General features: G+C 40.9%; 1 protein-coding gene across 7 annotated transcripts in view; it reads left to right on the top strand.

The window, feature by feature from the left end:
• FOXN2 (forkhead box N2) overlaps positions 1-10,136 on the top strand; it is a 33,387-nt gene extending 23,251 nt beyond the window's left edge. For 5 of the 7 annotated variants that reach the window (XM_064647987.1, XM_064647983.1, XM_064647985.1 and 2 more), the window contains exons 4-6: positions 1,675-1,739; positions 4,626-4,694; positions 5,143-10,136. In XM_064647987.1, coding sequence (XP_064504057.1) covers positions 1,675-1,739; positions 4,626-4,694; positions 5,143-5,660 — 652 coding nt within the window. In that variant the 3' untranslated portion in view covers positions 5,661-10,136. The remainder of the gene's footprint in view (positions 1-1,674; positions 1,740-4,625; positions 4,695-5,142) is intronic. The other 2 variants (XR_010428949.1, XM_064647988.1) reach the window with 2 other exon arrangements.
• The last annotated feature ends 2,787 nt before the right edge of the window (positions 10,137-12,923 follow it).

Below are 12,923 nucleotides of genomic sequence, written 5' to 3'. Positions count from 1 at the left end.
AAAAGGATGAAGATGGTTAGCATCTCTTTGTACAATGGACCTGTGGGCTGTAGAGCTAACCTGTTGGGGTTGGACCATTGCTTTCCTTTTATTTTTAATTATTTTTTTTTCACCTCATTTTTGCAGTTCCCTTTGTGCTCCATTGCTTCTACAAGAAAACATACCAGACAGTGAACTCTAGTTTTCCACTTTTTCCCATTCAGCTGAGCTGGAACTTTCTCCCCTTGGTTACGACACTGGGAGGTGCTCAGATATTACTCTCCTTTTCAGTAGCTTTGGTTACCAGTGTCAGGCAGGTTGTGGTGCAGCAAGAGCTCCTTATGTAGCCCAGATGGTGCATTTCAAGCCACCTTGCTTTGATTTTTTTTTTTTCCTCTTGCACTGTAGCAGCCTTTGGAGCTGAGTTTGGCCAGCTGAGTTTGGATAATGTGATGGCAAGTTGGAGCAGTGAGGCTATTAAATGGGCACCCTTGTTAACATCTGTGCAGGGTAGCTGGTCTCAGGGTGGTTGAGATGTGTGCAGCCTCAGTAGCAGCCAGTCACCAGTGAAAAGCATTTTCTTCGAACTGCAATTTGAAGAGTGAAGATTTTAGTTTAAAAAAGGTATTTTTAAAGCTGAAGTAATTATTTGAGTTTTAATGAATTATCTAGACAAATAATTACAATGTTAAACATTTAGCAACTTTGTGATTTTGGGGGGTTTTGTGGCTGTACCTTATTTTGGAAAACAGGGCTGCCTAAATATGATAAATATAAAAGGTAAGCACACCTTAAGGATGAAAATCACCCCATTAATCCTGTGAGGCTTCTGTTACAGGTTGGGCTTGAAAATTGTGCTCATCACCTTTCAAATTCTTCCAGCAACACTATAAAAGATGCACATTGCTACGTTTCATGCAATTTTAATAGTGTGTACTATTTTTGTTGTATTTATTTCTAACTGCTTGCTAGTATATTTATAGTGAACTGAATAATTAGGACTGGGTGCGTAACAAAAAAAAAAACAAACAACCAAACATGCAAAAGCTTTAGCTTGCCCTTTATTCTGTAGGGGATTTAATGGTGCTTTGCCAGGTGCAAAGCTGGTCTGATTATGAAAAAGCCCTAGATAGCATCACCAAAACAGCCAAGCTTCAGATAACTTTAAAATCATCAGGTATCTTGATTTGGGATTTTTTTTTGTTCTTACCCAGCTTTTTGCACATTACCTTTCATTTTTGTTAATTGCCCTCTGCCGTTTGGAGGAGCAGGCAGACACAACTCCCCCTTACCTCTTGTGTTGCTCTTGGGCTCTGAGCATCCCTGTGTAAGCTGGTTTACTTCACACGTGGGTTTTACATACTAAAAAATACATGGTTTTGTTTAAAATCCAGCCTTTAGGCAACTACATAAAATCTGTAGAAGTCAGTATCTCTTGCCAACAAGATTTTTGCTTAGTTGTGTGTGTTTGGAGGTGTTTTCCAAATGCTGATGATGGCTTAAATAGTGCTACACAAAACTATCAACCAAGTGTGAAGCCATTTACTGAGGGCAATAGGAATTGCTTGCCCACCTCTGGCAATAGGGTTGGTTTTGTTTTTACCCTTCTGTGATCATAATATGGTGTCTGCTACACTTTGTACAAATCATTTGCCTAAATTAGGGCTTGGCTTTGAGTGTTGAATTTCTTTTCAGTAGGTCGTCGTCTCCTCACTACCTAACTTCAGTCCTTCAGCAGAACCATGGCCGAGCTCTCAAAGGTAAACATTTCTTCTTACTTCACTCTGCTCCCCTGGCTTTAGTCACAAGCATGTACTGCAGCCCAGGTGATGTTGTCTACAGACCTGCTCTGAAGGGTCTCCTAGATGACAAAAAAGCCCAGATGTAATACAGCGTATGCGTATTATATTAGCCACCTGTGTATTAATTTTAAATCCATGAGGTGAATTTCAAGGTGTAATTGGGGCCATCTTGTTCTGGCAGCAAAGTATTCAGCACACATATCACTCCCAAAAATGACCTACTTAAAGAATGAATAGTTCAGTAGAAAACAAATCCGAAAGCTACACATCTCTGTACTAGTTTTACTGGAGACCAAGAACTGAGAACCAAGGGCAGCAAATTATAATGTATAAAACTTGTGGGATGTGGCCACAAAAGTTGAATCTAACAGAAAGTGAGCATGTGTTGTATAGGAGTGTTGTTAAAGCTCTTTCAAAAAGGACAGTGAAAGGCCACTGACAGAGTGGGTCTGTGAGCAAGCACAGCAGACACTCAGCTCCCTGGTTTTGATAGCGTGGTAGGCTTAGAGGGGAGAAGGTTGCTTTTAGTTTTGGACACAAACCAGCAGCTTTGGCTAGGCAGCAAAGCCAAGGCTCTATAGAGACGAATCAGGTGCCTGGCCCACAGATGATAATCACCGTGCATCCAGATGGAGGTTTATGGTTGTACGTGAGTGGCAAGGAAGCTTCCTTGGCTGGCTGGCTGCTGCAAGGCTGCTAGATCTGGGATTCTTAGGGCTCCTTAGAGAATACAAGGAATCCCCCTCCTCTTAATGATTTTGCTGGTGCGTCCTGTGACAGGTATGGAGATTGCCAGCCTGATGCTAACTGTTCCAATTAGCTACACCAGAGGTGCTGAAATAATGATTTGTGTCTGTTATCATTTAATTTCTGCATCTCAGGGAACCTGCTCAGCATTTCTCTGGCATTAGAGGGAAGCCATTAATGTTCCTGGGGTCACATAGGGCAGCTCTTGTGCACATGAAAGAATTCCTTGTAATAAGGTGCTTCCTCAGCTGTTCTGTTGGGGAAGCATGAATTTGGGAAATACTGCTCTGTTGAGGAGAGCAATCGCAAATGAAGCCAAAGCACCTTAACAGTGACACAGAGTACTGCTAAGAAGTCACTGCAGAAATGTCTCTCCTCTTTCTTTGGAAGTATTAAGGTGCAGAATACTCTTTGCAGGTAGTAATCTTGTGTTGCATTAATGCCTCCAATTACTTGCCATTTTAACAAGTGGTGCTTATGTACCAACATCAGATGATAAAACAAAATGTCTGTGATAGCAAGTAAGGAATGGAAGTATTTCACTTTTTGATTACACTAGTGGAGCAAATTAACTCTTCATGGAGTTTTTTCCACTTCTTTTTTTTGGTTGGATGCATGTGACCTATAAATTCAGGGGGTCTATTTCTGCCAAAGAAAGACAAAACAGAATAAAAAAAATAATCTCATGAGTACAATGGGATAGACCTTAAAGTATGATGAGTTTAAAATGAAAGACTTCGAAAACAAGGAGGGAATTTGTATGTTTTATAACCTGTGCTGGAAACAGCAGGTCAGTCCCCTTTCTACGTTGATGCAATACAACATATCCCAAGGTGTCATGTTCTTCAGATTTCTCCTTGACCAGGGATGAAGGTAGGGATAGTTGTCAAGATAAGGAAGCCACACTGATGACTCTGCAGTCCCCTCCCCTCAAATTCAGTAATATTGTTAATGCCTGTAATGTAGGGGGGAAAACAAATGCCATCAGAAATGACATTGCTGATGTTTCACTTTACCAGTTCCCACCCAGGTTCCAGTTCAGCAGAACTGAGAGCCTGTTCTGCTTGCTGCTGGTCCCTTCCAGCACAATATCTTCCAGCTCCTCTTCTCCACTCCCTGCTCATACACGTGTACATACCTACATACGCCTCAGATGTGATCCTTTGTTCTCAGACACCAAGGCTCTTGTGAGAGCTCACTGTCTCTTTGCTCTTCTTTTGCCTGGTTAGTCCACCATATATATTTCTGTCCTGTATAAGGAGTATTCATCATCCGTTGCTGAAGTGAGCCAAGGAAGACCTTGGATTTCCTCTTTTTTAAAGTGCATGAGCATATCCTGAAATGAGTGGGAAAGGCGTGCTTGTTTCTTTTCCTTTTCACCTGATTCTGGTTAGAAATGTCACTCTTTGCCCTAATATCCTCCAGGTGCCTTTCAGAGATGTAAGCAATCCACTCTGGGCAGCAAAGGATGGCATTTTACAGCAGCGCTTGTCACCCCAGCTGACAGTGCTGCAGTTCACCTAAGCCTTTTTACGTGCTTATTTATTATTTAGATCCCCGTGCTTTCTAGATCAAGCAGTTCAGAGCTCTTTCCCCTCTCATATTCTCAATTTCTTCCATTTGACTTATTAGTGTGAAAAATACTGCTGGGGGAGGGAGGTGTTCTGAATTAGTGCCGGGTTAACAGGCACGGTTGTTCTCAGCCTTGCACATTCACACAGCCAGGGTATGAAGCTGCTGAGATGCTTTGCTGTGCCATGTGTCTAATCCTTCTCTCTCGACTGGTACAAACAAAAGGCACTTGTTAAGTATAGCAACAGCATTGTCACATGAATGTCTAATTATGTCACTGATTCTTGGCTTCGGTAAGTGCAACGTGAGAATTCAGCTTTTGAACGGCATAGTTAAGGTATGAGACTGATCTGTAACAGTGTTGTGATGTACAAGTCATGCTTGGTCTGAGTTTGTACGTTCCCCCTGCCCCCACTTTTTGTTGTAGGCCAGTATAGGCGGATATATATGTTCTTTGTATGTTTTAGGGACCTCATCTTGTCAGGCTTACCTGAGATCTAACATTTTGCTGCTTCTGCTTTACAGAATCTGATATTGATGCTGCTACTGCAATGATGCTGTTAAATACTTCCATTCAGCAAGGGATATTGGACTGTAAGCATAAGCCATTTTACTCTGTTTTTCTTCTCTACTCAGTAGCTAAAGGCTTTCTCTGTAAAATTTCAGGAAACAAGTAGGGTCTAGTTTCCAAATAACAGGAGCAGTCAAGAAGTAATTCTGGTTTGATTGTTCTTTCAGCTAGCACTGCAAGAGTTTTATTAGAAACACCTTCTTTTTCTTTTCCCAGTTAATTTTGGGGGGTTTATGCAAAGTTTTTCCCCTGCCCTCTCTGTCCTAAGTGGTAAGGAGTTTCTTGGCTACTTCTCTGCAGCTCTTAGTTGCAATTAGCTGAGGACTGTTGTCCTCTGTGGATGACAGTAAATGCGCACAAGAGACTGGGACTCTTAACTGCTGACGTTCAGCTCACCTTGCAGTCAGCCAGCTCATTGTGCAGGTGACACCATTAGAGCATTTGCTTACTGACACATCTTGTTTTTAATAGGTGAGAAACCTCAGCCTCTGAAGACACCCAAGAAGAGGAGCTATGGCAGTGCATTCAACCCTCCGAGTTCCATAAATTTGCCGGAAAATGATTCTGCAGCCACCAATATTGATCCGAATGAGGATCACAATTACAGTGCCAGCAGCATGGGTTCCCAGCGCTGTGCATCCAGGTCCAGCGTGTCTTCCTTGTCCTCCCTTGATGAGGTGTATGAATTTATTTCCAAGACCAGCCATGACGGGAGCGATGGCAGTGAAGGATTTCACAGCGAAGTGGATACAGACGTTGACTATGAAGATGATCCTCTTGGAGACAGTGGCTATGCATCACAACCTTGTGTAGATACCTCTAAGGAAAGTCAGTCTAGCAAGAAAGCATTCGAGGAATTATGTCAAGAAATCGATGAGGAGTTGAAAGAAGCAGCGGGGTCTCTGCTCCACCTTGCCGGCATCCAAACGTGCTTGAGTTCCTTAATAAGTACTGCAAAGACCCACTGTCACAAACAAAGGAAAAAATAATATGTTTGTCAGTGTTGAATATATACATATATTTTTTTTAATTGTGGCAATACTCTTCTACTTTTACCCTTCACAAGGGAGATCAAAGCCATAAGAGGACTCACTGCTTTTTTTATTTTTCGGCGCAAACTATAATTTAGCCATTTATTTTTAAATCACCACCTAAAAAGAAAAATAGAATATTTAATCTTCTCAGATTAGAGATGCATGACTTGTGAAAACCTGAAAGCATACTTAATGATCACTGTTTATTTTTTTTCTTTTTAATAGTTGACTTTATTTTTTTTTCAGAGATATGTTTGTTCAGATGCACACTGTGGATCATACTTACATCTCTGCTGCCCCATCTGCAGAGGTGAATTTTGTTCTGTCTAAGGGCTCTGACTTCCATGTAAAGGATTAAAAAGGAGGTGATAAAAGAAAGGGGGAAAGAAAAGGTCCTGGCCTTGGTTGCCTCCTTCCACCTGTCCTCTCTTCACTTTTTAGACAGGTCCTAGTGAAAACACTGGTGATGCAGCTCTGAGTTGCTGCATTTTTTGGCCTATCTGACAGAGTGGCTGAAAACCCGCAGGAGCTGCTTTCAGCAAGATACTAAACACCCCCTGGAAGAGTGGGATAAGGGGTAGCTGAAGTGGGTACCACCCACAGTTGGTTTTTTTTTTGTCCCTCCTTCCCCCAAATCTCCTGTGTGCAGCTCAGATTCCTGAAGGAACATGGTTTGTGGTTTTATCTTAAGACATGTTGTGAGTTTTTTTGGGGTGGGGGATTGTCCTTTTCATGCAGATACGTGCATGCCCACACATGCCTTGGATGTGGCCAACAGTGACAGCTGCTGCCTTCCAAGTCAGATGTTGTCTTTGTGTTACCACCACTGTTGAATATGTAGTACCTACACAGTCCTGCTACATCTACCCTTCTGCTCCCCTGTACCGGTTTGGGAGGGAAAAAAGAGCCCAGCAGTTGGTGGTGGTGACAATGCAGATGAGGTGGAGGCTTTAGTTGGCAAACAGCTGCTGAAAAGGGAATGTCCTGCTGCCTAATCTGAGACAAAATAGAATCGCTTCCTTTTGGAACTCTGAACCCTGAATCCATAGAATCATAGAATATGCTGAGTTAGAAGGGATGCATCAGGATCACTGAGTCCAACTCCTGGCCCTGCACAGGACCCCTAGGTCCCTTTCCATGGCACTGCTCTCCAGCTCTTGTTCCCCAGTCCATACACACACCCAGGGTTGCCCATCCCAGGTGCAGAATCTGGCACTTGCCCTTTTAAACTTCATGCAGTTGGCGATTGCCCATCTCTGATTTGTTGAGGTCCCTCTGCAGGGCCTCCCTGCCCTCTGGGGAGATGACACCTCATCCCAATTTAGTGTTGTTGGGGGTTTTTGCCCCTTCCCCCAGTGTTTACTGGTTTTGTCACATGGACTGTCCATCCATACCTTCTGTTTCCCAGATCACTGTGCCTTGTGCTGTTTGAACCCCATCAGCCTTCTGCCACATACGGGGCATCCAATGGGCAAGGCTTTTGCCTTTGGATGTGCATTGAGGCTCAGGAGGATCTCTGTTTCGGGAAGAAGTTCCTTCACAATTCATTTTGCAATAAGAGAATCTTTTTATAGTTCCTAGACATCCTTCAGCCAAAAATGTTTTGTGGTATGTTGAACTTTATCCCTACTGTTTTTTCCTTTTAAAATCAGTGGTGATTGCTTACATCTTCCTGTAGATAATGGCCTTTTTTTTTTCTTTTTTTTTTTAATTTTCTGTTCAAAAATGGACAAGCAGTTCAGTTGGAGTGGGTTTTAACATTACTGTACATACAAGGATGCCTTAAGTATGTTGCAGAATTGTATACAGCTATTCAAGGTCATCTTTCCTGTTGCTAAAAGGTAGCATGATGTGCCATAAATGTTCTCACCAAGGTGAAGTTATTGCTTCCAGCAGGTGTTGGGCAAGCTGGTTGAAAATTAGGAGCAGAGCCACCTAGGAAACCAATGTCCACTGTGGAGAACAGTGCTGGATTCAGCCAAAAGTTAACCTTTCCCTAAGGGGGTGTTTTCCTGGCTCTTTGGATGCCTTTATTAGACGTGTGGGGGTTTTTGCCCCTTTTTTCTTTTATTTCGTATTTGTCAGTCTGTTCATGAATACTGTCATAAACTGTTTTAAATACAAACACAGCCATGCTGCTGAAGGTCTGTTGCTCTGAGGGCCCATTCCAGTGCCTCTTGAAGACAACGGTGGTGCTCCTGCTGACTCAATGGCTGTTGGATCAAGCCTGAAATATTTGAGGTTCTTTGTGTTTTGGAATTTAAAGCACAAACCCTAGGAGAAAAAAAAAAGTGTGGGTTTTTTTTTTTTCTTTTTCCAATTACTTCAGTTTTAAGAATTATTTGTTTTATTTCTGGAAAGGGAAGGAAAATACTCTGCTTCATTCCTGCTTTGTGTGAACACCTGTTAGCCTATACCTGTAGCAGATGTGTATGTCTTCTGGCTATCACAAGTGCTGCATTAACCAATTAGATCTGATTTTGGATGTGTTACTGATGGGTAGTAGGGGTAAAACTCGCTATTTAAAGGAAAATGAATTATCAACACAGTGATTCTTTGGATTTCAGGATGTGAAGATGTGAATGCTTGGTGGAACTGCTTTTTGCTCATGGGTTGCTTTTGAACTTTGATGGAAAACTGCAAAGGGCAGAGTTTGTGTCAGTGTGAAAACCAAGATTCAGATACACATAAATACTGTGTAGCAGCCTGGGATTTTGCTCAGTGCCATGATTTCAGTTTCATGCTGTTGGAAAGGGGTGCTGCCTGGCACCTCCTGAAGGTGTTTGCAGCCTTTCTGTAGCTTCCAGTGAAAGCTGGATCAAAGTCCAAGTATTCTGGAAATTCTGCAGTCGCAGTTGGCTCTGTGTTTTGATTTGGTTCTGCATTTATTTTATGCCTCAGATAAAATTGGAGAAGGTTAATACTGACTTGGAGTGTGGCTGTGCTGCTGTTAACCCTGAAGCTGGTGATAATGACTTCAGCATATCTGAGGAGATGGAGTTGGGATGCTAACAGTGCATTTAATTACCATATGCAATGACCAGTAAAAACCAATTACTAATCAAAGTCAGCAGTGAAAGCTAGCTGCATCCATCCTTACAGCTCTTAGCCTGGGAGAACTGGAATTCTGGAAGTGGGGAAGCAATCGTAGTCTTTCCCTGGGACACAGAGCAAAGCTCTTCATGCTTTGCTGTTTTCCCTTTCTCCTTTCGAAGGAGAAGGCAGACAATCTGTGCCCCTGACCTGTTCCACTGTGTTGTCCCACCCCTCTGCCTGCACGTTTGGGAGGCAAAGGCCAAAAGCTCAGATGCAGAGCACCCCTCTTGGGAGTGGGAGAAGAGCTGTCCTTCCTTTCTCTTACATATCTATTGGGTTTGGGTTTGTTTGCCACCTCAGCCAGAGACCCTGGTGTATATAGTATAAATGGAGTATAATTAAAAGTTATTTTGATTGTTGGGCTTTGGGTTTTTTTAGTGACATATGTAAAACGTTGATGCCAATGGTTGACTTGGATACATTTTGGCAAGAAAAGTATTAATGAACCACATTCAGTTCTTTAAATGCAGTGAAGAAGTGTATGAGACTTTTGTACCTGGGAAGTTGCTCTGTTCAGGGTAAATCTGATGTGAATACTGTACAAACCTATATTGGCCTTCCAGATTCCAGTCCTAAATTACTGATTGGCAGAAGTCACATCAAGTGTTTTAAAATCCAACTGTAAAATGGAAGTTGTGTGGTTTGCAACTTTTCATCAACCTGAAAAGTACAAGCTTTAACTAAAGCAAAGTACACTCGTGCACGTGAATAATGGTGTGGTCAGAATATTTATTGAAAAGAAAAGGTAGAATATTTAAATGTTGCACCTGCTATTTTATCTTAAAGCACATTCTTCACACCTAACTGCCAGTGCCATTATCAAGTCTGTTTTATAAGTGTACATTTCTTCAAATTAAAAAGTGCATAATTAAAAGTATTATGTTACTGCCATATAGTGATATAAAACATTTTATAATTGCCAATTCATTGTAACTATTATTTATTTAAAAGTGAATTGTAAGAATGCTTTCTGATCAAATGAACCAGAGTTGTTTTTAAACCATTCCCGTTAGCTTGTTTCTAATGTAGCATAAACAATGTCCTTGGGTTCGTTTAGAATAATTTTGCCAGTAGGTGACCAATTCTAACCCTTTTTCCTCCGGTTTAGTCCTTTACCCGTTTTAAAGACGATTTACAGAAGTTTAGTTTTTTGTATGCTAATCTCTGTTAATTAAAATGTTTATAAATTTTATTTTTACCAAAGAGATGCAATTCATTATGACAAAATATTGCAGAATAAACTTTGTTTTATAACATTTGTGACTTTTCTGCCCACATTTTTCATTCAGATGATCAAAGGGGCTTTTCTAAAATAAACAGCATTGCAAACAGAAAGTGCTGTGTTCTCTCTTTATCTCCAGACCCTGGTTCTGGTCTCAGATGGTGCTGAGTATTCCACCTTCCCATTTAAACTTCTTCCACAAGAAGTGGACCAGTGTAAAAAGCCAAATGTGTGTTTCATTGAAGGTTGGTTAAGATGTTGCATGCATGTGGAAGTCATCTGTAAAACACCTACCAGTCCATAGCAGGATTTGCTGACAGTCAGGTTCATCCATAGCTGGCCCATAATAATTGAAGAGCATCTTTTAAAGCCAAGATTTTACCCTTTAACCTGGAACTTAAAGAATGTTTTGACATGTTGGAAATTGCTGAAACACTACTGCATAATATTTTGCCCTTCTGTGCAAAGCATTTGTTTAAATAGAAATAACTTGAATCTTTTGCTGATGAAACCGTGATTATTTACTGTTCTGTGTCTATACTGCTGTGGCCAAGTTGCTTGGACGATACTCAAAAGATCAACAACCTAATACAGGACAGGTAATTTAAAAAATGTGTCCTTGGATAAAGCTCCATAGGTCTTATTTGGGTTTTTTTCAGTGTTTACTTTCCCTAGATACAATTTTTGATATCTGTCAAGTCTTTATCCAGAAGGCCTTATGGAAAGCACAGAGGTGGGAACGCACCCTCTTCACAAGCAGGAATGAAATGCTCCCCATCCCACTTTATACATGCCTCAGCTTGCTGCTCCTGGGCCAGCTTTCCCCTCAAATGCACACACGTGGCATGTGCCATTCCAGTCACTTCCAGTGCCTGAGAGGCAGAAAGACCAGAGAAGGGAAACAAGATGTGACATGATGCTTATCTCTGTTAAACACAGACATTGGTCCACCTTTTCTATTTTTATTTGTTTAACCTACTAGTATCACTGAGTTAAGCTTGCTCTGTAGAATCTGATGACAATACAACTTTCTCAATACTTGAAATGATACAGTAGATGTTAACAAAGACTTGCTTTCATTGCCATATCAAATAAAATTTAAATCACATTACAGAATACATAAGTGCTATTAAGATATTTGATTTAGTGTTCATCTTAATATACTGATAAGAGAACAACTGCTCTAATTAGTTTGGACAAAATCACAACTATGTATCATATGTTAATGATAACTTTCTAATTGTTATTCTCTGTATTATGCTGAGAACCTTGAGCTCATTGTTAAATTTCCCAAGAGTGTTTTCCTCTGTTATGGCTTTGCTGAAAATTACCCTCTGTATGAAGCCACAACTCTCAAAATAAAGCATTAACTGAAGCAATTATGCACTTACACCAGCTGTATTTTAAGGACAGTTGCTGAGGAAATACTTCTTAGATTAGATTTATTTTGAAAGAATGGCTGTCTAAATTTGACACAGAATATGGTTACTCTTTCACAGATTTTGAGCTTACAGGAACCTGTAAGTGTTCTTAGTTTGAGTAGTCTTAAGTAAATACATGTAGCTGTGAACATCTGGTGTGCTTAAAGGTAATCACATCATAATCCAGCAATGTTATTGTGAACTTCCCCAGCATATTTAGACATAAAAACTCTTCCTTGTTTTTACCCACAAGGTTCATTCTCCCCTCTGAGATGGCAAAGCAATATCACCTCTGCTTGAATTTTCAGTCTTCAGATCAGTTGGATTTCTTTTTCTCTCTTTTCTTCCAGAAGGCTGTCCTGAAAGCTGCCTGCTCTTACCATTATAAACTACTTAGAGCTAATGTAAAATTATTAACTGCTGTCCGCCAGTGTTAGTTTAAACAGCTCCTCGTTAAACACCAGCGTGTTTATTTTCCTATTGCATCAGTACAAAAGCAATCATTTCCCTCCTTAGACTCCTGACTTATTAAACAAACCAAGATTATGTGCTTTCCTTTTGGAAGACATGATCTTCATTCCTCTTAACCACTTTTCTGTACATCAATTCCAGTTTTAATTCAGCCTGCCAGCATGTACATGAGAAGAGTGAAAACCACTCTTCTAGAGTGCTTTTCTTTGAAATCTGGCCTTAATAATTCCCTGCCTTTGCAGCACTCTTGTCTGTATGTCCTATGCTTGGCATGGCCTTTACCCTGTCACATGCAGTTGACTAATCCTGTTATCAACTAATGTGTCCCTATCTTTGTTCTCCTCCATCACTGCCAAGTGGTGAGGCCCCAGTCAGCAGAAAAAGTTCTTAGTTCATGACCTGGAAGTTGATTTAATGAGATCTGTCATGATCCTGACTCTTTGAGATCCCTCCTGGTAACCTTCCTGCTCACCAGGAGCTCCTTTTTGACACAGCCTGTCCCAAAAAAGGAAGGTCTGTGCTCTTTCAATGATCAGAGGAGGACATCTGTATCTTAAAACTAGGTATGTCTACCTTGTGTTGCTTTTATGCTGGTTGCCATAATCTCCATTTCCGTGGTATCTGGACTTTCCAATGCTCTTAATGGTCAGCATACTAGATTGGACTGAAGACCCAGTTTCTGTATCCAAAGACGCTGGTAGCAGTTAAGCATTTGGGTATTTTTATGCCTAGAAATGCAGGTTGTTCTCTATCAGACCAGAAACACTCACACTTACATGCTTTGAAGTTGGTAGGCAGGCACTCAGAAAAATTCTGTGGGTGCCCGTACCAACCTTAACACAGCATCACATTGAAAAAAAGACTTTTTGCCTCAAAGGCTTTTTTTTTTTAATTTAATTAATTTGGTATCTTGTTTTCTTACTAAGATCCAGTAGGTTCCCAGTGGTTTTAAATGCTAAAATTAGCACAGCAAACTAAATTTCCAGTTATTTTCGGTAAGAGTACATT

Source organism: Pseudopipra pipra, chromosome 3 (genome assembly GCF_036250125.1).
Source record: "Pseudopipra pipra isolate bDixPip1 chromosome 3, bDixPip1.hap1, whole genome shotgun sequence".
Lineage (NCBI taxonomy): Eukaryota > Metazoa > Chordata > Aves > Passeriformes > Pipridae > Pseudopipra > Pseudopipra pipra.
This window is presented reverse-complemented; position numbering and strand designations above follow the sequence as displayed.